At 41.7% G+C, this 23460-nt stretch overlaps 1 protein-coding gene across 1 annotated transcript in view; it reads right to left on the reverse strand.

The window, feature by feature from the left end:
- Nucleotides 1–23460, reverse strand: part of SYN3 (synapsin III) — a 177508-nt gene that overhangs the window by 113089 nt on the left and 40959 nt on the right. Inside the window, exon 6 of the mRNA XM_008924225.3 lies at nucleotides 18988–19077. Coding sequence (XP_008922473.3) covers nucleotides 18988–19077 — 90 coding nt within the window. The remainder of the gene's footprint in view (nucleotides 1–18987; nucleotides 19078–23460) is intronic.

The following is a 23460-nucleotide window of genomic DNA, read 5'->3' on the forward strand; positions in this document are numbered from 1 at the left end:
CTTCATGAATCCCCTGCTGTCATCAGTATTTCCCTCTCCATTCTACTTTGCTGTGGAAGTGGAGGAATGGGTAAAGGCCTGCTTTCTTGTCCCCCTACTAGAGCAGGCACCAGCTACTTGCTGCTCATAGAAGCCTACAGCCACTAGGCAATTTAAGAGAGCCTCCCAAGAGGCTGCATGTGGTTGGGCCATACTTCCAGCCCAAAGGACACAGTCCACTTCTAGTTATGGTCCTCTGTATATAGGGCAGTCAAGAGTGTTGGTAGTAATTGCTAACAGATCAGCCAGGGGAGTGGGAAAAGGAATGCATCTTGTGAGATGAGTGAGCAAGGTAGACAGCAATTCTATCTTAGAAGCACCATCAACACCAGTGCTAGAAAATCTGTGGGTAAAAGAATCCTGCCTTGACCACATTAGGAGAGACCCTCATAAATGCCACTAATATCTCAGCAGTGTGCTAGGTATACTCAGGAGTCTAAAACATACCAGCTGCCTTAGTCCTGCATGATGTGAGCCCTCCAGCATGTACCAGCACAGTAAGGAGTTTTTCTGAGGCAGACAACGAGGGAGCTGCTAGTAAAGCTGGTGAAAAGGTCTCAGTAAATTGCGCTTGGAAGTGAGCCCTTGTATAGTCCTTGGATGAATAAAATGGCAACCATCCTCTTTGGCATGTCCTGTGTCTGGTGTTAAAGCAGCATTTCTAAATGTTGTCCACTTTCTGGTGTAGACAGTGGCCTCCGGATAGAAGGAGCTTTTCTTCAGCCTCCCAGTCATGTTGCTGCTCCCCATGTATTTTATTTTGCCACTATTTGGATGTCAGAGAATGCAATGGGAGAATAACTTGTCTCCTGTGTCTCCATTAGTAAACAACATGAGTCTTCCACATCCTTCACTTCAATGCAGTGAGCATGCATCTCAGCCAAAGCTCTCACTTTAAAATACTCATATTGCACACCAATAAAATAAATCCTTGAAAGAATAATGAGAAGTGTAGCAGTTGTTACTGTCCTGAGCCATTCATGGTAATTGGTCACAAGGGAAATGGTTTTGGAGCAAATCCTGGTCTCTAAAGGGTGTGCCTTCACTTAAAGTGCTGTTAATGCATGATGACCAGCCCACGTGCGTGAAAGCATCTGGTTCTCATGGTGCAATTGAGCAAGCAACTGGGATTTGTGGTGTTAACCTGTGCCTGTACTGCTGCCCGCTTGTCAGAGGAAGGTGAGATTTGGGACAGGGTCACCATCTAGTGGCTGGCCCCAATAAAAAACACAGACTCGATTGAACCAGGACAGTTGATGCCTTTGCTTTTCAGTTGGGAAAAAGAGCTACCACTTTATGTATCACAGAATCACAGAATATGCTAATTTGTAAGGGACCCACAAAGATCATGGAGTCCAACCCTTTTCCCTGCACAGGATCATGCCCAAGAGTCACACCATGTGCCTGAGAGTATCGTCCAAATACTTCTTGAACTCTATCAGGCTTGGTGCTGTGACCACTTCCCTGAGGAGCCTGTTCCAGTGCCCAACCACCCTCTGGGTGAAGAACCTTTTTCTAATATCCAACCTAAACCTCCCCTGGCACAACTTCAGGCCAGTCCCTTGTGTCCTCTCACTGGTCACCACAGAGGAGAGATCAGTGTCTACCCCTCTTCTACCCCTCACGAGGAAGTTGTAGACTGCAATGAGGTCTCCCCTCAGTCTCCTCCAAGCTGAACAGACCAAGTGACCTTGGCCACTCCTCATACAGCTTCCCCTCAAGGCCCTTCACCATCTTCACTGCCCTCCTTTGGACACTCTCTAACAGCTTAATGTCTTTCTTATGTTGTGGTGCCCAAAACTGCACACAATATTCAAGAAGAGGCCGTCCCAGTGCAGAGCAGAGCCTTCTGCTATCTCAACTGTAAAGTCAATGTCCTCTTCTGGTTCATATCTCACCTTCAGGCTTATTCTTCCTATGAATCTTTGAGAAAATGAGTAAGTGATAAGTTAAAGAGTACTTGAGTTAGATATGTGTGCATATGGGTAAATAAAAGGTCATATAGGTCCTTTTTCTCCTATGCCCATTCTGATTTGTTTGCCTTTACAAAACCCACAAAAAGGCAAGGGAAAATATATAAGTACATTAATAAATTTGTGATAAATTTTTAGGTGCATTTCTTGAATCCTCAAACATAGCAGTTTATTATTTTCATAATAGTATTTTTTTTAAATATTAACTAAATACTTGGTTTTCTTTCTCTGTTTTCTCCCTCTTTTTTTAAATCATGTCAAAGGTTGAGAAGCAGCACGTATGTTTTCTCCTCTTTGTATCATGGCTTACCATGATACCATTAATACCATGCTTATCTTATCAAGATTTATATCCCTATCTAATTTAGCTTTTCATAAATAATTACAAATCACTCATGAGACTTTGCCAACTGCTCCAGTCCCACAAAGTGACTTGACCTGAAACCCCAAGGTACTGAGAAACATTCATCTTGGAGTATTTTCATAGGCAGTACTTCAAAGGAATTGTGGTTTAAAAATATGCAGCTATTTTGGTGACCACTTGTGTGGGATAAAGTTTCCCATCAGTAATAGTAGTACTGTAATAGAGCTTCAAGGAGAAGGGAGGAGTTCAGGAGAGCAGTGACAATACCTTTTGCCTCATTCTGCTCAAGTAGCAGGAGTCCGCAGAAGTAAACAGTAAACATAACATGGGCTGAATTTGCAACAGGAATACTGTAAGTTTCTGATAATTTGCAGAGTGTGAAAAGTTCCTTTGGCAAGTATGCATGACCCCTCCTCAGTTAGGAGCAGTGTTCTTTATTTTCTGACCTGGACTGTAGAGTGGTCTAGCCGTACAACTGGGGAGTGGTGGTTTGAAGGAGCAAAGATGGGAACTTGGAAACGTGTGGCTGCAGATGTGCAGCTCAGAACTCTGTTCTGGGCAGATTTACAAGTGGCTCTCATGCGTGGATGCTTAGGGTGTTGAAGCTACATGTGCAAGAGCAACTTCCGAGCAGTGCTGTCCATCCAGCATTTCTCTCCAGTTACTCAGACGCATCTAATCCTCAGGGGGTGGGAATTTAGCCTCACAGAATACAGGGCATAGACTTAAGTTAGAGTATCCTCTGCTCCTTGGCTATCAGCTTGACTTTTCCTTCAATATGGAAAAAATGAGGCAGCGTGGGTTCTTTGTTCATTTCTAGCTTTTCAGTAAAGAAAAGAACTTAACTAGAAAAGTTATCATTGTGGTGATAAAGGTGACTTCTTGGAGAAACAGAGGGCTTGACCCATTTACAAAAGGCCTGAAGTGACAGCCCACACTAAAGTTTGTCATGGCTTTTCTAGGTGAATTTGCTTGAATGGTTGTTGTTCTTCTCCAGCTTTACTGGGGAACAATAATACGAAAATACAGACCCTTCCATATGCTTGCAAGGGTGTCATTAGTTGAAATTGGGATGCTGTAATGTGCTAGTGTAGATGTGCATTTTGAATTTTTGGTCCTTTGATGAAGCTCTTGATTAGTCCGTAAATCAAAGTTTCTGTCTCTAGTGGCTGTGCTACTCTAACTAGAAGTTAAAGGACTGCCAAGCTAGCAGTGAAGTACATGAAGAAAATGAGGTTTTAGGTATTTCGTCAACAACTGAGAATGTGCTTGTCATCTTACATGCTAACTGTGTTTTGGTTTGGAAACTAGCATTTTGTAATACTGCTTTTTAGTATATTTCTTATCATTGTCAATAAGATTTCTTTGTTGTTTTCAGACATGTTGGCAAACACCAAATTTTTCAATTTTAGTGTATCACATACGCAATAGATGAAGATAAGACATTTGGGACTCCTTGCTATAGATTCCAGCATTAGTGAACTATCCTGGAATTCACAAAGAAATTAAAGGAATGGTGTTCTTTCTCATTGACCCTTAGACAGTCTGGTTTCTGTAGCTTTGCTGGTGGTTGTGGTGGTTGGGGACAACAAATGGAGGAAGCTAGTTCTTAAAATATATTTGAAGATGAGAGTAAATTGAAGTCTGAACAACTTGTTAAATAGAAGAGTCAATAAAATTGTACTGGCTTTTACTGACGTTGGGTAATAGAAGTTTAAGAAAAGTAAAAATATTTAGGTTTTACACTCAATGAATGAAGGTTTTGTTGGCCCTTTGAATCAAAGCCAGCAGGGCTGTCTTAGCTAGTTTAAAATTTCTTTGACAAGTCTGGCTGAAGCACAGGATATAAATCAGAGCAGATTGAGTTTGTCTTCATTTGACACCACCCTCATGGAACAATGTCCAGGAACTGGTGTGTATAACTAAACCTATCTCTTCTTTAAATCTGTTCTTTGGATTATTCAAAAAGCTGGGATAAGCTTTTTGCACTGTTCTGTATTGTTGTGGTTATTGGGAAACAGAAGCTGCATTGAAACTGAAAGAACAATTTAAAAGTAGTATCATCCTGTATGTTGGGAGTTAAAGACATTAAATATAAACTTCATCCCAGTGGCTTGGTGCAAAGAGTTTAATCTGTCTTGGCCCCAGCTATAGTCTGCCTTGCAGATTTCAGTGAGATTTAACCATAAATAATGCTTGTTCTTATTCTTCGCACAGAACTGAATTTCCTCTAAGTAAATACTTGCTTTGGCATCCCATTTTACATGCCATCGCTGTGTGTGAGATTTAGAATAAATTAAGAGGAAGGCTGGCCTGGAGTTTTGTTTTATTTTGCAGAATAATTTATCTAAGTAGTTTTTTGGGGGTTTTTTTTGAAGTGGAGGGTACAGCGTAAATGTTGTATAAGGTTGTTTATAATTTGTTGTATTTCTCCTCCCTTATGACAGTGATCCGAGCTAAAGTGGTGGGGAAGAAGCTCATGAAAGATGGACCATTTGGAACGATGCGATACACTGTCAAGCAGATGAAGGTATGTTTGCAGACATTTCATACAAGCTTGTAGATATCATAATGACTCTAATTAACATGTAATAACAAACAGAGTTTGCATACTTATCAGCACCTCAACATTTTTGTATTGGCCATCCAGAATGGAAGAAAAACAGCACTTGATAGAAATTTGCCTGAAGAGGGGAAAGGAGCAGGAAGAGATCATTCCTGGCATACAGTGCTGAATGCCTGAATTCTTCCATTATTTGTAAAATTTTTGGTAGTAAAAGGTGCCACATGTTCTTCTGTAGATGCTGAAGTCCTATTCTGTGTTCAACATGCACAGTGTTAGACTGTGGAAATGCAAGCTTTTCCATGCAACACTTTCATTAAATCCAATAAGGAAATTATAGCAGGGGGTCTGCCAGCCTTGGGAGAGTGTTCTTGTTTCCTTGCATTCTTTGTGACCACCAGTTAGGGTGATAGCATTTTTTTCCATATACAGAACAAATGAAAATCATATAATGAAGTCTTTTCATAAAGCTAAACCAAACACTGTAGCTTTTAAATATCGTCAGCTCAGAAGAGTTGTAAATTATTGACTCAGAGATGAAAAGAGGTAGATCTACACCAGTTACTTGATTTCTTTAGTTCCTTTTTTCAGAGCTCTAATTCTTTGCTGCACAAACTGCACTCAACCTGCTGCTTTGGGCTTAGTATTTCTTCTTAAACTGCCCTGTTGTTATGTAATGCTAAAAATCAGCCCTAGATTGTTTTTTTTGGCAATACCATTCCAGTCATAAGACTGGTTTATATCTTCAGAAAAAAAAAAGGGAATGGAAAAGCTTGGCAGAGACTGCAGAAATCTGAAACATATTAGGCAAAGTAAAGGTTCAGAAAAAAACAGTCACTTGCCTGCCTTGTAACAGTAACTCTCTTTATAAGGCAGTTTATAACTAAGCACGAAAGTGGGGAGGAGAAGATGCAAAGCCTGTTTCATAAGCTGTCGCAAAACCCTGCACGTAGCCAAATCTGGTCCTGGCATGGCTCTTCCACAAGAGTGGAATGCTTGCACTTCAAATAAGAGGATGTGAGATGCTGGGCTTATTGGTTTCCTTCACCTTAAAAATTTCTTTTAAAGACTCCAAAGGACATACATATCTGTTGATTAACTTGTGTTTGTAAAAAAAGAAACTGGTTATGCTGGCAACAATGAGACAATGCTGCCACTTTTTCTTTTCCCTTTTTTTTTTTTTTTGATGACTATCCTTGGCCTCATCAGGCTTGCAGCACTCTGTGCTGTTCTTCTCCAGTTCTGTCACTCTTCAGCTCAGCAAGAGTACCCCACTTCACAGGAGTGCTCAATGTCCACATGCTGTAGTGGCTTTATCAACTTTTTCTGATTTCATCCTGGTCTGTCCAGTGCCACTACTTTCTGCCCCTCTCAGTTCCCACAGTTTGATACTTCCTGTTAAATGTATGACCATGAACAGGGTGCAGCAGTGATCTAGAATAGTGGTAGTCCCTGAAATGAATCACTACCCTTTACCCACTATAACACTGGCCTCTCTCCTATCTAGTGATGCAGCCTGCCTCATGGTCAGCCAGTGAATTGCAGTGTCAGAGGTCTGGGGCAGCATTAAGCATTCCTCCTTTGACCTAGGGGTCTGCAGCAGTGTCCTGCTATGAATAGAAAAGGCTTCGATGTGTCGACTGGCATGGGGAGGAGTGTAAGCCCAGGCAAGGCCAGCATGTTGAGTGGAGCAGCAGCCACTCTACTGTCGATAGACACCATCGTGTCAATCTTGAAATAAGATGCCTGAGCCTGTCCTGGCTGTTTTCATTGGGTTATTTTGCAGCACAGGGTCTTTTTACAGGAGCAGTTCCACAGTGTTTTGTTAAAAAGCTGTGTGTCCCAACAAAAGCAAGAGTAATTTTTGAAGGGGAAATCATGCATTGGTCAGACTGCCCCTGTGTTTGCTGCTTAGATGGTAGGCTGGTGGGATGTTGCATTGGACATTTAGCTGTAACCTTTGGCATGAGGGAACACGAAGCAGTCAAAGTCCTCAGTAGAACTGGAATGTCCGGAGGACATAGTTCTTGATAAACAAGCAAACAAACCAAGTGTCTTCTTTGAAGCCCTGCTATCTTTCTGCTGAGCTTAAAGACTTCAGTATAAGGAGGGATTTAGGTCTGTGCAGTGGGGAAGTTCAGAATGATGCAGCAAATCTCTCCCTTGCTTGCCCCAAAGAAAGCTGACTGTCTTCCTGCTGAAAAGAAAACTAAGGAGGCCTATGGCTCTGCACAGCTGCATGGGAACAACTCTAAAGATAAAACTAGCATGTCAGTCTGCATAAACTCTTCTGCACCTGCAGATGAAAAATAAACAAGCCATTTAGCCTATCAGTGTGTACTGAATTGCCTGTGGAAAGCATTGGAAGCCTTAAAGGACAACAAACAATCTCTGTATTTCTTTCATGGGCTCCTTGGAGTTTGCTGAGATTGACTGTTGATCTCACTAACACTCCTGAACTTGTTGCTGCATTTCACAACTAAACTAGCTTGGGGCCTGGACTGGAGCACAGGGTCAGCCCACAGTGACAGAACAGTGCCAGGCTTTCTAGCGTTCAGGTTTGTTGTCTGAAAAGGCCTTGTGCTTTTTCAAGCAGCCTCTGCCTTCCCCCACTGCTTTCTCAAATAATATAAGAATACTTCAAGATCACGTGTCATAAATCTGCACAGGACTGATCTAACCCCTACGTGTTCAGTGATCCTTTAGTGCATTCTGAGAATGGCCCGAACCTATTTCAGGAAACTGCAAAGGAAACAAGGAGATAAGATATTTCTCTTCCATGTGCACAAACAGTTCTAGTTGACCATGGCAGCACTTTGCACAGGCTGCCAGAAGCAAGGAGGCTTTACTTGGTTTGTGCTAATCTGTAAAATGAGTCTACAAGGGGAAATGTGATAGTCCCAAGAGGAAAGAAGTGGGGTAGGATTAATTTAGTTTAATTTTAGACAGACTAAAATGAGGCATTGAGTCTTTCCTGCTCTCTTGATTGTCAGTGGATAGAGACAGGAACCATCATAGTGTAGTTCAGCCCACTAGTTGTAGACAGCTATTTTAGGATGGGCTGAGTTGTTCTGGAGGTGCATGTTCTTGGCATTTGACTAGAGAGGATGCCTAATTCATGTGAATTGCCTAAGTTTTAGGTAGCTGAAGGTTGGGCAAGATGACTCCAAGCCCTTGATATCTAGTGCAACCTAACATGGGAGGCATAGAGGGAGGGACATCGTGAACAGCTTCACAGGGTCAAGTTGTTCTTGCAGCAGGAACCACCACAGTATTTGCATGTGCATTTCTGAGGCAATATGGGGGCTGCTAAGGGGAATGCTGACACAGATGGAAATAAAGCAGGACTAGCAGACATCACCATGTGATGCTTGCTAATACTTTGTTCCCTGTTATTATGCTTCCAAAAACGCACATTTGTGGTGATAGGAGGACTCCAAGGGTAGCAGTTAGGAGAGAGGTTAGCTTTAGGGTTGGTTTTCTTCTGACTGGTCTAACAGCACTTTTAGGACATTTTGTGTATCCAGAAATAATGCTTAAGGTATTGTTTTATTTGTTTTGACAGTGGGAATCTCTAGTGTCCCAAATATAATTTGGCTTCTCAGCATAGAAGAATTATTAGTAGTTTTTTATGGGTTTATATGAAGTATCTGGACCTTGCAGAAAATCTGTTAAATTAACAGATGTTCTCTCAGAAAGAAAAAAGTTTGTTGTTTTTAAAGGAGGTGGGGGAATGGTCAAATACCCTGGGATAATAGGGGACTTCAAAAAATAGAATGCAGCCTGGAGAAGCATACCACAGCTTAGGTGACACAGCAGCAAGGATCTATGGCTCTGGGCTTGTTTGGGATTATTTGGTCCTCTTTTGCCTCACATTAATATTTACTGCTAAACTGAATGTGAATGTGCTCTCTATCAATAAAGCTCACAGAGGAAAGGATAGACTGGGAAATGCTATGAAATTCTAATTCTGAATTCTATTGTTTTCTTCTTTAACTTTTAAATATTGGCCATTCATAGAGTTGGAGGGGAAAAAAGAGAGACTGAGTGCTTTGAAAGGACAATCAAATTTTAAGGATGAAATTTTCAGGGAAACCATCCTCTATTTTCCAAAAATAGGATATGTTTTATTGGGTCCAATGTAGACATGGAGTAGTTGTTTCATTGCCATGCAAAGGCTTCGTGATGCTACAAACAAGTAGGCATGAGCTTCCCTAAGCTGCAGTGGTAAGGTCAGGTCAGATGGGGACACATGCTAATTTCTGACTGAATCCAACTGCCAGTATATCTGTGGGTTCCTATTTCAATTTAACTGAGCTGTAAGAAAGATTATGGAAAAGGAGGAGGAGTGTGGAGGAACTAATGTATGCATGATATTTTCTTTATGGTATCCATCAGTACAGGACTAATTTTAGAAGGTGATGTAGAATTCTATGTCTGCATTCATTTAGTTAGAGAAACATTAAGTCTTTGCTGAGGTCAGCAGGAGTAGCATATGCTGGGCGTTTGAGAAGGAGGTGTCTGGCTTGATGACTTAGATCAAGCGCCAAAGGTTTGAAACTCTTACAACAGCAACACTGGAAAATAGGGTAATTGTTTAAAAGAAAAATCCCCTAGTTTGGAAGAAATTGTTTAAATCACACGGAGGATAAAGATTCCAAACTTGAACTAATTTTATTTCTCCCTAATTATGAGCTATATAAGGGAAAAAATAGTTCAGGATGTTGGCAGAGCTTGCAGTGTTGGCGCTTTGCTCACTCAATGCCACTGGAACTAATATGAATGGGAAAAAGTGGTCCCTGTGCAGAATTGCAATGGCTCATTAGCAGGTGGTTTTTCTGCTTTACCGGCAGATCTGGTGGGGAGACTTCCAGGAGTCCAGCTAGTGCCATTATTCATTCACCCTTGTACAAAACGAAGCTTATTGCTTACCACCCTGGTCTAGGAATGTAGATTGTAAAGAATCTTAAGTGAAAGTTGGCATCTTAAGATGATTTAAAGTTTTTTATTCTTCCTCTAGATGTACAGGGGCTTCCAGATAATGCCACACGTTCAGTACATCTACACAGAAGCCTCTGAGAGTCTCTGCGGAGTCAAGCTGGAGGTCAACAAGTACCAATATCTGATTACAGGTAAAGGGCAGTGTACTTCTTCATTAGCAAAACCTCTTCTGCTCTACACATACATGTGCTAAGGATATGAGTGACTGTGTAGGCAGCTCTGCATGCAACTTCTCAAGTGTTAAGATGGCCAGCAGTATTCTGGTGTTCAGTACTCTTCAACGCTGAGAGTCATTTCACACTCTAGATTTCCCTCTTTCCTAAAACATATCTTACACCCAGGCATGTTGTGACAAATATATTGTATGACAGTCCATGGCTGTCAATTTATACCTGAGCTGGCATGTCTGTCACAGGGAACTCCTTGCTACTTGGCCGTGCCAGAAATTTTGGAATGAGCTGGAGAAATGCAGGCTGCTGAGATGGGGGTGCAAGGAGATAGAGATGTGTGGCAGTTGCCAAGTCTTATTTCTAGTGAAGATGTCAATTCACTTTGTTGTTAAGAGGAGCTTGACAGCATTACTAACCTGCATTTTGCTGGTAGTGCTTACAGCTGGCACAACACTCCTGACTTGCAGAGGTGCTGTTATCTTGCTGACCAGAGATTCCTGAACCAGTTAATAAAAAGAAAGCATTTGCTGAGCAGTGACTGAAGCTAAGCATATTGAGAGCATTAGCAACCTTGGGAAACGAGAGAAGTGCTTGAGCTGAGAAGTGCTAACTTGTGACCATGTCTCTGTTTTCAAGGCCGGGTGTATGAAGGGAAGGTTTACACTGGCCTGTGCAACTGGTATGAGAAATGGGACCGGCTGACTCTGTCCCAGCGTAAAGGACTGAATCATCGTTATCACCTGGGCTGTGGATGCAAGGTATGTGTGTCTTTGATTAGGTGGCATCTGTTTCCCCTGGCTTGGTAATACCCAATGGTGTTGGAGAACAGCCAGGAAGAGAAATGGAGGACGACAATTTTTACAGAGAAAATGTAAAACTCAGTTTTAGTGTTGAGACCAGAGAAGAGACAATCAAATAAAAATGCAGAGTCTATTCCTTTTTAATGCCCTGTTGGAGTTAATTGGGGTTGGGGAAGGCTTTCAGAATCCATGCAGAATCATTTGCAGGTGAATGAAATCAGGTACCAGAGGCTTGGCAAGGTATGTCCAGCTTTTTTCCTGTGTAAACATTTTGAGTGCTTAAAACCTCACAGCCTGGCACTGGTACTAAGATTTTTGCACATGGCCTCAGGCCTGCAAAAACATAGACATAAGCTCAACTTTTCTGCACCTGAAAAGCCCTTTTGACTACAGATTAGCTGTGTATGTGAAGCTAAGCACATGCTTACGTGCTTACGGAACTGAGGCTAAATTTTGGATTAGTAAGCAAAGTTTTGGGGGAGTGGAATTTTGAATCACTTGTCTCTGTTAAAAAGACATTTTATATAATGTTGTTTTTACATATAGCCTTACCTGATTTCTCTTTCCAATTGCAGATTAGGCCTTGCTACTATTTGCCCTGCTTTGCCACCTCCAAGAATGAGTGTATTTGGACAGACATGCTCTCCAACTTCGGCCACTCAGGATATCAAGCAAAGCACTATGCCTGCATCCAGAGGGTGGAAGGTTACTGCAGCTGGTACAGAGGATGGGCGCCTCCAGACAAAACGATAATCAATGCCACAGATCCCTGAGCACGCTGTCTATTTCCTTATCTCCCCTCTCCCTTACTTGTGGCTGATCTTCTTTTGGACACTAACTCCTACCAGATCATGATGATGACAATGAAATTAGTGCCTATTTTCATGCAAATTTTAGCACTTCGAACACTTAAAAAGAAAAGGAAAAAAAACAAATGGAAAAGAAAGAAAAAAGTCTATGCTACCTTACTGAATTTGTAGTCACCTTTTCCATTTTTTGATACCACTCATTTTGATCGGACAACATTTGGGAGCTTACTTTTGCACACCAGAGGGAAAAATGGGAGGGAAAAAAAGAAAAAAAAAAGAAAAAGATGGAGCTCTTGCTCTCTTACTTATATCATTAGCTGTAGCAATATAATCTCTATTTTTTTAGGAAAACAAAAATCTAAAAACTATGCCAATTAGGCAATGTATTCTTCTGTGCGCTGGCTTCCCATCACCCCTCCTCATGCACTAAGTGCTGACAGTACATAGACAAATCTATTTTAAGGGAAACAGGTTTCATTAATCAGATTGGCAAATGAAGCAAAATGAAAAGAAACCCAGCCTAAACTCTGGAAAAAATTACATCCAAAAGAAATCCTCCTCTATGGGAGAGATTGACAGTGTGATTGACTCCAGCAGTGGGAGAATTCACCTGGTGTGTCTGACCACATCGTCTGGTAAAAGCATTGTTGACTGATTGTCCTAGCTAATTAAGTCACAGTGTGAGTGCAACAGCACATTTGAAGTTCTGGTTTTCCCTGGAACAAAAGAAAGAGTATTTTGTATTTTTTGTTGTTGTTCTTTCAAAAACAAAAGCCCCATCCCCTATTTTCAGGGAGGTAAATCCACCCACAGCAGAGCAGATGAAGTGTTGTGCCATCCTGTTTTGAGCAGCATTGGCCCCTGAAATTTTTGCAGCTTAGCTTCAACAGCAAAACCAGCTTGTGAACACCTTAAACCAAACAGATGCAAAAATACCAACTGTAAATCAATCACGTGGAAGAGGGAAAGGGGAGACTTGCTAGAACTCTTACTATAAAAAAAATGTATTGCCAAAATAGTGTTTTGCTGAACTAAGATGTATATACACATAATGATATAAGCTATTTTTGACAGGATGTGGAATTTTTTTGGTGTTATAAACAAAAGAATGGTTTGATTGTGTTTTAAAGACAGAAATATTGACATTCCGAGTCGGTGAGTTGCTTTTAAGGTATTGAAGCTCCAGTGTATTTGCAGTAGTGGCTACAGTCATTGTTTCCTCTGTACCTCCTTGCACCATGGTTCCTCCCCTGCAGCTACACTAGCTGCATTTGTTTATATAGTGAAAGGAAGTGTGTGTGTGGGCTAGGCAAGAAAAAGTGGTCTCCTAATAAGTGTTGTCTGGGATTGTAAAATTTCAGCTGCCAGAGGGTTCCTTCTGTGTTAAGTGCTGTGTTTCCCTCTAGGCACTGTTAAGCATAGCCCTGTGCATGTGCTCATGCCATGTCCTGCAGTGATGTGGGAGGAGGAGCCTTACTGTCTTGTGCTTTGCTGTTGACTGGAGAAGTTTTTTTCGTTCTATTTTGGTTTTTTATTAAGAAAACTATAATATAATTTTTCTTATCAAATAAAAGTATTTTAAGTTTTAACGATGGTGAAGAAGGGGTACTGACAAAATGGGTGACTCAGTTTTTGATGGGGAGGGCTTGGGCAGGGAGAAGATTGTGCTTAACTTCATTTTTGTATTATTATGATTATTTATCTTAAGTTTCCATATATCTTCCATTCATTCCACTTAGAAATCAGAGCTGCCACTGGCAGGAAAAGAGTTGCAGTTATTCCAGCTTGGGGCAATACAGCATTTTACAGTCAGTGACCTCAATTACTGGAGAATTGTTTGGAACCTCTTTGCCAAATTGAAAAGAGAGGTTGTTTGAGATGGGCACTGATGTGTTTTTATGTTCCTTGCGTGCTAACAGAGCTCTGCCAGATGTACATTCTCTGAAATGCCCCATTTGCTACATGAATTGTTGCAGCAAAAAGCTTCATTTTTACCATGAATTTTAAAGGGCATTTTCACAGAGTTTGCTGTTTATGGTTTTTTTCCCAGCAGCTCTGAGTGGCAATGCAGCACAAATCACATTGAAAGTCTTGGATTTTCCTGTGATTCAGACTTAGGACACTTCTCAGAAGTCCTCTTCCCTGTGACTACTCCTAATTTATGGGTTGGAGATGAGAGGGAGAGTAGGGTGCTTCATGACACCCGTCACAGGATCAGGTGGTGGTTCAGAACGTTGTCCCTTTTGGCAAAATATGGAGTTGGGCTTTGGGCCCAGCGGAGCAAGCTCTGTTTGAGCTGAGTGTGGCTGACAAAATCTGTGAGGGTCACTGAGGACAGCGTGGAGCCGCCCTCCCTGTTTGCGTCGAGTGGAGTCGGCACTGCTGGTTATGGCCCACCTCAAGATCAAGGCGACTTAGCAAAGCTGACGTCTCTTTGAGCTGCAGCCACTTTTCACAGCTTTGGAAGGCTAAATGAAAGTGCCCCTCAGTGCAGTGAAGTGTTGATTTGGATTTTCATTGAACTGCAGCTCTGCATGTTTTACTTGTCACTGATTCATTTAGCTAGCTGAGACATCACAGTATTGCACTCAAATTATTGTGAAAATATTTGCATTCTAATACTATGAGGACTTATGTCCCTAAGTAGGATATAGTGTAGCTATGTGCTTTGTAAACAAAACAGCAGATGCATTACCAGAAAATGAAGCATATTCCCACTTTATATTGCAGACGGTAAAATATTTGAGATGCAGACAGGTAGATCAGCAGGAGTGGAGGTTTGGTAAATCTTTACCCTTGCTGTGTAAAGAAACAATTGTTAAGGCTTTTCAAAGTGCAAAGTGAAAGGAGGGGGAAGAATCCAGTGAAAATACATTTCTTTTGGGAAGCTTCTTAATTTTGTTTCTGTGCGTGCTATCAGGGACATATTTCTTGGGCTAAGCTTCAGCTTGTTGCTTGCATTAAGAACCTGACTAAAGGCACTCTTGAAGTGGGAAGAAGCCATTACATGGATTGAAGAGGCTCTAAATCAGACTCAAAGACTTCTTCCTTTCTATCTGCTCTTCTTTATTCTGCCTTACTAAGTCACTTCTGCCTGCCAGTGGACAAAACTCACTCCCTCATTACAGCAGGCCTTGTGATATGTGGGAACACCAGGCATGGAGATGGGAGAAGGCAGGTGTGAAGAGTATGCCTTAGTGTGTGGAGCATACAATGTCTTGCAGTAGCACCAATACCTTCCTGTCACCTCTGGCATGCTCCTCACTTCAGCCAGTACCCTAAGGTCAGAGAACTGTCAGTGGCACAGCTCATGTGAGCACGACCTTTGGACATGTACAGGATTACACACACACTCCCTGCCACCATGCTTTAGGTACACCAACATTATTAACAGTACTTTTTAAAATGCATAGCTGATTTCTACACTGTTGCTGTTCACTTTCTTATTTATAAATATTTTTCCTTATTTCTTGACAGTGTTTTCCCCTTTAGAATTACAAAAATATATATTGAAAGTTTGAGAAAGATTGGATTCTATTTTCCTTTTCCAAAATGGAGTGGGGAGAGAGCAGGAGATCTGTGCATGGAGTAACTTGGATAAAGTCCTCCTGTGGGAGGCTTCCCCCTCCCCTGTATGGGACAAAACTGCCATTTTAGGTCTAAATTTCCCATGTTTTGAAGAGTTAATGACCCTTTAGGTAGGACTATTCTAAAACCTAAATATATCACTGTATCCCATTCATACTTGGTCAGAGTGAAATGCTCCCTCACAGTGATGGGAAACATACTGTTGTGCTTTTTACAGTAAAGACTATTTGAAGTAAGGGCCTCCATGGGAACAAGTTTCCATTCTTCCAGATGTCTCTGAAAGTACTGCTCAATCAGAACGTATTTTTTAGCTTAGAAGGGCATAACAAAATTTAGGGAACTGCAAAAATTATCTGTCTGTTTTTAGAATAAGTGACTTTTGGGGCTACTGGTCTTGAGAAAAAAACGTGAAAATCCACTAAACATTTGCTGCTGCTTTGCTTGTACTGGCTTCTCCTTCCCTCTGGCACTGTCCTTCCTTCATAGAGCCACTCTGCTGTTCCTGATAGTTATGGAAACTTGGGGAAGGAACCAAACCCGTGTGAAAAATCTTGTCCAGAAGGAATGTATTTGTTGCTAAATTTTCTAGCACTGTTTACAGTTTTCCTCCATGTTATTTATAAATTTTATATTCAGTGAATGTATATTGTCTTTTAAGGTAATGTTGCATAATGTTCACTTTTTATAGTGTCCTTTTATTCTAAACAGTAAAGTGGTTTTATTTCTATCACAGACATTCTGTCTCTGCTTCACTTACATTAGTTTCTGTCCACTTCAAATGTACACAAATGGATTTGCAAATGGATTTATTAATTTCCTTCCCTTTCTTGATCCTGTTTTATTGGTCCCAGAGCAGATATTCCACCTCTGGCAATTCTTGCACTTTGGCAAAGATTCCTCCATGAGTCCCTCCCTCTTTTTAAGACGTTGGTCTCTCTAAGAACTGTTACTGTGGTCATAAGCCCAGAAGGGGTGAAAAATCCCTTTTGAAGTTAATGACTCCCAGTTGTTAACTGGCCATAGGAGGTCAGTACAGAGCAAGGCAGTCACTAGGGCTGGCTCTAGCACCAGTAGGGCCTTGGAAGAACAGTTGCCAGGTTGCTCTTGTTTCCAGAAAACTGATCACTGGGGGGAGGCCTGAAAGGTGCATGCCCATGACAAAGGGAAGAGGGGTTCATCTTTTTTGATGTGTAATGTCAGAATCGTGTGTCCTCTCTTTAGGCTTACTGTTTAAGGCTGGTTAAAATTGTCCTGTTGTCTTGGGAAAGAAGCTTCAGAAAAAGCATTTTCAGCTAAACTGAAATGCTCACAAAAATAGGCTTACTGTGAGAAATTTCCTTTATCCCACTTTTACTGTAGGAAAATCTCTATTCTTTACATGTGTGAAAGAATGAAACGGGTTTTTGAATCTGTTCTGTGTTTAATCCAAAGGTTTAGAGGGTAAGCTTGGGAAAATTTTGGATGTAGAAGGATGAGGATCTCTTACGTGAGACCTGAAGTGCTTGAAGTATATCACATTGCAGAGAGGTAAAACCATAACACTAGTTATAAACACTTCCAGGGGATCAGCCATCAAAGGACCACAGTGTATTTTATGAGTGCTAACTGGTAAAGCTTGAAAATGCCTCCAGGAAAGGGAAGAAAAAGAGTGGGAAATGGGGATCTTTACATTCCTGTCAGACAGATGGAGAAGCTGATGCACAGTGGGAAGCAACTTTTCACAGGTATTTGGTGGAGTGGTGACTGCAAGGGAGCTTGCTTGGTGTAAGCACTTGACCGCTCAGGCTCTCACAGCCCGGGATGCTGTGAAGATGCACCCAGAAAGATATTTAGAAGTTGTCTGGATTCCTTCTGTGAGGCAGACTCCCCAACTGGAAAGGGCTGGCCTGAATTTGCCCAAGTGGATTGTTGCTTCTGTAAATGGTTGGAAAGTAACTGTTTTAAACCAGATTACTCAAGCTTGCATGTCAGCAGTAGTGTTTGTGTTCGTATGAGATTATCTAAAGTTTAAAAGACTTCCTGTACTCTTTTGTAAGTAAGTAATAGCATCTCCAAGTAGGTGATTGGTTATAAAGATGACAAAAAAGTGAAATTAAGATCAGTGTTCTGCTAAACAAAACTACTATCCTGGTACCAAATACATTTATGTCTGAGGAAATGAAAATCAAATTTCCATACAAGAAAATATTGCTAAAAATACTAGCTAACTTATTTGCAATGATCACCTTTATCAAGCCTTCCAAAAATAGCATTCCTGAAGTGATGGTCAGACAAAGTCACAACTGTCCTGAAGCATTACATATGTCACAAATCTTTCTTCATAAATCATCAGGAATTAAATTCAACAGGTATTATCAACTAATTTATCTTAAAAGTGTGCAACAAACCGTCACATATTGTTTAAGGACCATCCATTTCTTTATGTCTTAAATGATAATACAACTCTCACCACTGCATTACAGTCATGACTGTACTTACCTCCATGATGTGCCTGTGAAGTACAGAAGTGCTGTAGTCAACACAGCACAGGTAGGGAACAGAGTTTTGGGAACAGAGAGGTGAAGGACTGTCATTTCAAGGTATTTGGGCACCTAACGAGCACCGGTGGGATTTTTCACAAGAAACTAAATGTAATTTCCTTTGCAATTTTGAAGCTCCCACCAGGTGCCTCTGTCCACTGTCAGGTACCTACACCCTGTTGTGTATTGTGGTCGGCCCACAGTATTGCAATAAGTGTGTGAGAAAAGAGGGGGGTTTAATATTTCTGAGCCTTAGTTTAACACCTCAACAACCCTCATCTTCAGGCTGCTAATTCTGCCTCAGTTCACAATCAAGCCTCGGAAATTAGCTCAGCCAGCCAGTGGCTCACATAAGGGGTCATGGTTCATACAGAGTCTCAGCCAGGTGTGAAGAGCCACTAACTTGTGGATGTAAGTTAGGAGCAAAAATTCACAAAGTTCTAGTCTTCCTTTTAACCAGAGAAAACAAGAGACATGATCAGTTTTAAACAAAGCCCCTCTCTTTGCCATGTTCTCTAGGACTAAGGGCACCTACGCAGATCTCTTTGAAAGGTGCCCTAAGAGTTTGGTACAGTGCCCAGCAGCCCCACAGGGCACTGAGTGTTTAGTCGCTGACAGAAAGACTAGACTTCAGAGCCACCGTGCAAAGAAAACATTAGAAGCTGAAAAAAACCCTTTCAAGAACTCCAAGTTACTCTGAGTACCTTCAAGCTGATAAATGTTTCATGCATGGCAACCACGTGGTAGACCAAGCAAACTGACATGGTGAAATAAACACCTCTTATGAACCATGTCCCAAATCATCAGCATATTTTAAGCAATTCCAGGAGTGGGGAAAATTGCTTTATCTGAATAGAGTGATGCCTTGCGCTAAGGGATGAGCTTTTTGTTGACTAGGTTTTACAGTGGATTTCTGGTCTAGTTTTGAGCCTGTTCTCATTGTTCGCTTCATTAGGGGTCCATACATGACCTGGGGAAGGGCTGGGCAGAAAAGGAGATTCCCAAGCGGTGCCTTTTGCTTATAACTTTTTTAGCTTGTGTTTCTCTGTAAGTAAAATTGAGACTCTTCCCATCATTCCCACCACCATCTTTTGTGCCCAACTCACATTTGTTGCTTCTTCCATCTCCATACTGGCATCAGAAGACAGCAAAGTTACTCACCATCTGCTTATGGCTTGGGAAGAACGTTTGCTCCACGAGGGGGAACTTCTCAGGACCCAGCGAGTTGAAGATTTTAATGAGCTGAGAGAACTTGGGGTGAGGGAGGGGAAACAAAAACCAGACACAGTGGATGTCAGTGGCTTATTGTGTAACAGGCAAGTGCTTGCAAAATGTTCTGATAGTGGTGAAGGAGGTGAGAGAAACATGTTATTATGCCTTTCCCACCTTGCTTTCTTGACCTTTGCTCTTGAGAGCAGCTAGAAAATATGAAGCTGCTGTATTTACCCAAGGGCAAGCCAACCTATATGCACAAACCTTGGACTAAGAGAGCAGAGGAGGGATTCAAGAGCCAGAGGAGGATCAGTTTGGATTTACTTACAGATATGCTATGAACAAGATTTACTTTCCAAATGCAGTGGGGAGAGGGTTGGGGAGCCTTTCTTGGTATAGGACAGAGGCAGGAAATCAGTGCCACCACTCCCCATTAGAGACAAAACAAAACTCTCCCTTGGATCTCTGCCCCACAGCCAAATCAAAGCAAAGCACATTGTGCTGAAGGGAAAGAGAATTGCCAAGGGACAGCAATTACTAGAGGAAATTGCCAGTGCTACCTGGTTTGAGTGTTAGACCAAGGAAGCAGGAGCCCACTGTTAATCATAACTGGCATTTATTATGAGCCAATGGTTTCCCAACAGCCCTTCATGAATAACAGGAGAAAGAGGAGTTCACCTGCTACCCCTGTCCCATCTACCAGTGAGGTCTGAGTGAGGCACCAGTCTGTGAGGATGATATCCAGAGAAAGCAGTATGTAACATAAATGGGGAAAGCAATAGTGCTGGCATTTCACATATAAAGGTGAACAATTGTCATAGTCCCCACCTGTCAGCATGAACTTCACCATTATCACCACTATCATCGGCATTATAAACATTCAGGATTGTGCCCAACCGGACACAAAGCTTCCCATGGTAGGGCTGAGTTTTGATTTCTGTTCAGGTTCCAAAACCCCTACAGATGTATAAGCACAACAAACTCCTGTTTTGCTTCAGCCATCTGTGAAGCAAGCAGGCTATTCTATATGTTGTCTGCAGCCTCCCTGTTCAATCCATCATTGATCACTTGAAGAAAAACTCACCATTATAAGAGAGAAACTTAATAACCATGACAGAAAATGTTGCTGAGGCAGAGTTCATATACCAAAGAGAATAAGAGGTGTTATATATCCCAGAAACCTTCCAGATCTCGGGAGAAACTTAGAGTCTTTACCGTCAGGCATCTAGTCATCCTGCTTACTCTCTGAAGAGACAGCCCTGTTACCAGGGGGAATGCTGAACTGGCAGTGCTGTTGGTGAAGTGGTGAGACTGTCAACCTTTTAAAAGGGGGAGTAAAGTTGAATAAGGGCACTTGATTATTTTCATGGGTGGTAAGAGAATAAAATGGCTGGGGATTGTTTTCTGCTGAGCTGGTAAATGGGACTGAATTCCCCATTGAGTCCTATTCGCAAAGTAGTTTAGAAACTGAATTTGGTTTCCAAGACCCCCAGAATTTTGTAAAATAAAGTTCATTAATAAAGGTTTCCAGTCTGGGCCAAGTAAGGCTGGATTGGAAGCCCTTTACATGAGTTTCTTCAAGTTCCCCATCAAAGCTAGAGATGTATTAAAGGAAATCTCTGAGTCACCTGAGGGAGCTAACACGCGGATTAAGGGAAGGAAACAGATATCTAGTGAAGAAGGGAAAGGAAAGCAAGCTCTCTTTCTTCCCAATAGCATCAGCTACTTAATCTTTTGTGTTCTGAGCACTTCTGGGCAATGGCTGGAGCCATTAAATGCACCAAATCACAACTCCAAGGTTACATTGCAGATAGACAGAGCTACTGAGCATGTTTTCTGCTGAGCAGCCGTATGAGGGCTCCTGTCCTTTTTACTTGGCTAGTCTAAGCAAAGGCATTTCTGTATAAGAAGTTAAAACTTCGCTTGGTGGTGGAGAAGAAGTACGTCTTTGAGAGTTCAAGCTTGGTATGGGTGTAGAAAAAATGCAGTTACTGTGCAAAAAAACTAGGCTGCAAGGTGTGTGCCAGACACAGGCCACATGCTGAAGGGGCAGCTGCCAGCAGATTTGCAGACAAATGCAAAGAATCTTTTTCCTAATCTCACAGATCAAAACGTGGCATTTAAGAAAATCCGCAAAACATCAAGAGGTGGCATATCCCATCACCAACATCACCACCCCCCTCACATGCATCAGCAGATAAGAGAAAAACTCCCCATGTAGAATAATTATTGTTGGCAAGGAGGGTATTGATGTTGGGGAAGGAGGACAGCTTGCTTCTCTTAACCACTTGCACTAGCCCTGCACATCGTTGAAAAGAATAATAAAGACCTTTTGACTAGCAAGGTGAGCAAACAGGGTTTAAAAATTAAACAAAATGAGACAGAGACAGGGAGAGAAGGAAAAACACCCTGGCTGAGAGCAGCCCATGCCCCTTGCTGCGCATGCACGCAATCCTGGTGAACCACGGACACTGTGATGTTGAGGCGATGTACGTTTATCCCAGGAAAACAGCTCAAACAAAATAACTGTGTAGCTGATAGACAGCAGTCTGACTTGTTCCTTGGGCTTCCTGTTGAAGCATGCAGCTCTTGGCTGTTGCTGAAATAACCAGTGTTGCAGATGAGAGTCTCAGACATCTGTGAGCCTTGTCAGAGGACCAAGCCTACAGAAAGGTTTTACTTTGGTATTGACCCTCATGGGACAACTCCCTCCCATTTTCTCGTTTTTTACCAGTTGTTAGGGACAGATATTGACAAAGAGACACCCATGTTACATGGTACAGCAGCCTCTTAGATACCTGATAACAGGGCTCAAGTAACATCTACCAATGCAGATGGGTAGGAGTGTTACTGTGAGCAGCTCAGCTAGATATAACTGCCCCTTCCACACTTTGGCATCAGTTCTTACTTTCTGTGATTCCACTGGTTTTAGTGATATTCCATCCAGACCACAGAGCAAGACATGGGGCAAGGCAATGTGGCACAGCCTGGTTTTAGGTACCTGGAACAGGTAGGCAAGTGAAATGTCTTGGCCTGACTGGTTGGACATCTAGAGTTACGTGCAGGGAGTCTTTACATAAATAAAAAGATCCATCAAGAAGATCTCAAGACCTTTTGCATATTTTGAAAGTGCCTAGGTCATTGGGGAGTCTATATCCCTTGATGGTCAACAACAGTTTGGCTGGGATTCCCTGGACTCTGGAGGTGACTGTCTTCAAAATTTCATGTTTCCTGCAGCTTTACAGATACAAGGTTGCTTTGCAATTGCAGACATTACCTGCACGTAATGTGAATACTGCTCAGAACATTCTTCCCACCGTATTTTGGGTTGTAACTTTTGTAACACAAAGATTGTTATTATTGGTTGAAGCATTGTGCTTAGTGTGCTAGTAGCATTATTTCTCAATAGTTCTGGAAGCATCATAAAACTTAGATTTGTTAGATGTTTCTCTGTGTGTGTGAAACCCCTAGAAGACTCTTTTTTTTTTTTTCTCTCAGAAACATCTAATTCAAACTGTGCCTGTGTTTAATGCAAATTTTAACGTTTGAAGAAATTTGTGTATTGCAGTACTGGAAACCTGGCAAATGTCATTAAAAATGGGGCTGTATGTTTAAGTAAACTCAAACCCAAACTCAGCTGATTGTAATTAGAGTTGCTGAGAATAAAACATGGTTGCAAATTGCCAAGGAAGAACAGTCTCACTTCCATCCCCCTCCACAAAATCACAAACATTTCTATGAAATGGAACCATTTTTGGAAAAAATAAAAAGCAAGAGTGAAAAGCGCATTTCCCAGGGGTATTTAGTTTCATTTGTTCATGTATCTCAACTGTTTTCTAGGTTCAAAAAGTTTCCAGTAATCTTTGTTAAGCAGATTCCTTATTTCAAGATGCCTGTTTTGCAATCAGAGTGGAACGTGCACCGAAGTGTCCCTATCTCTCACTTCCCAGCTATTGCAAACCCCAAATTTTCTGAATCTGCTGTAGGTGAAGCTTTTTGCCCTCAAATGCCCTACTGTAATCTCTACCTGAGGTTCAACCTGATAAAATTTCAGTGGTACCAAATGCCACCTGAGCTCTTAGATTACTTAGTGCGTTACAATCACTGGTTTGGAGGGTGATGTGTGTGCAGGGGCAGTAGGGAAAGGAGGCATTCTGAAAACTTGTTTTAATTGTTTACAAGTGGTTTCCTTGACTCTTTTGGGAAGGTTTTCTGAGCCAGCTGTATTCCCTGTGAGGAAAGCATGGCACTACCAGACCCAGAGTAGCCAGAGCCAAGTTGCTGGCAGAGCCAAGTTCTCCCACACTGCCTTTCCAGCACTGCTCTTTCTTTTTCTTTTTCTTTCTTTCTTTCTTTCTTTCTTTCTTTCTTTCTTTCTTTCTTTCTTTCTTTCTTTCTTTCTTTCTTTCTTTCTTTCTTTCT

The sequence above is a fragment of the Manacus vitellinus genome, unplaced genomic scaffold (assembly GCF_001715985.3).
Source record: "Manacus vitellinus isolate BGI_N305 unplaced genomic scaffold, ASM171598v3 scaffold_5_pilon, whole genome shotgun sequence".
NCBI classification, from domain to species: Eukaryota; Metazoa; Chordata; class Aves; order Passeriformes; family Pipridae; genus Manacus; species Manacus vitellinus.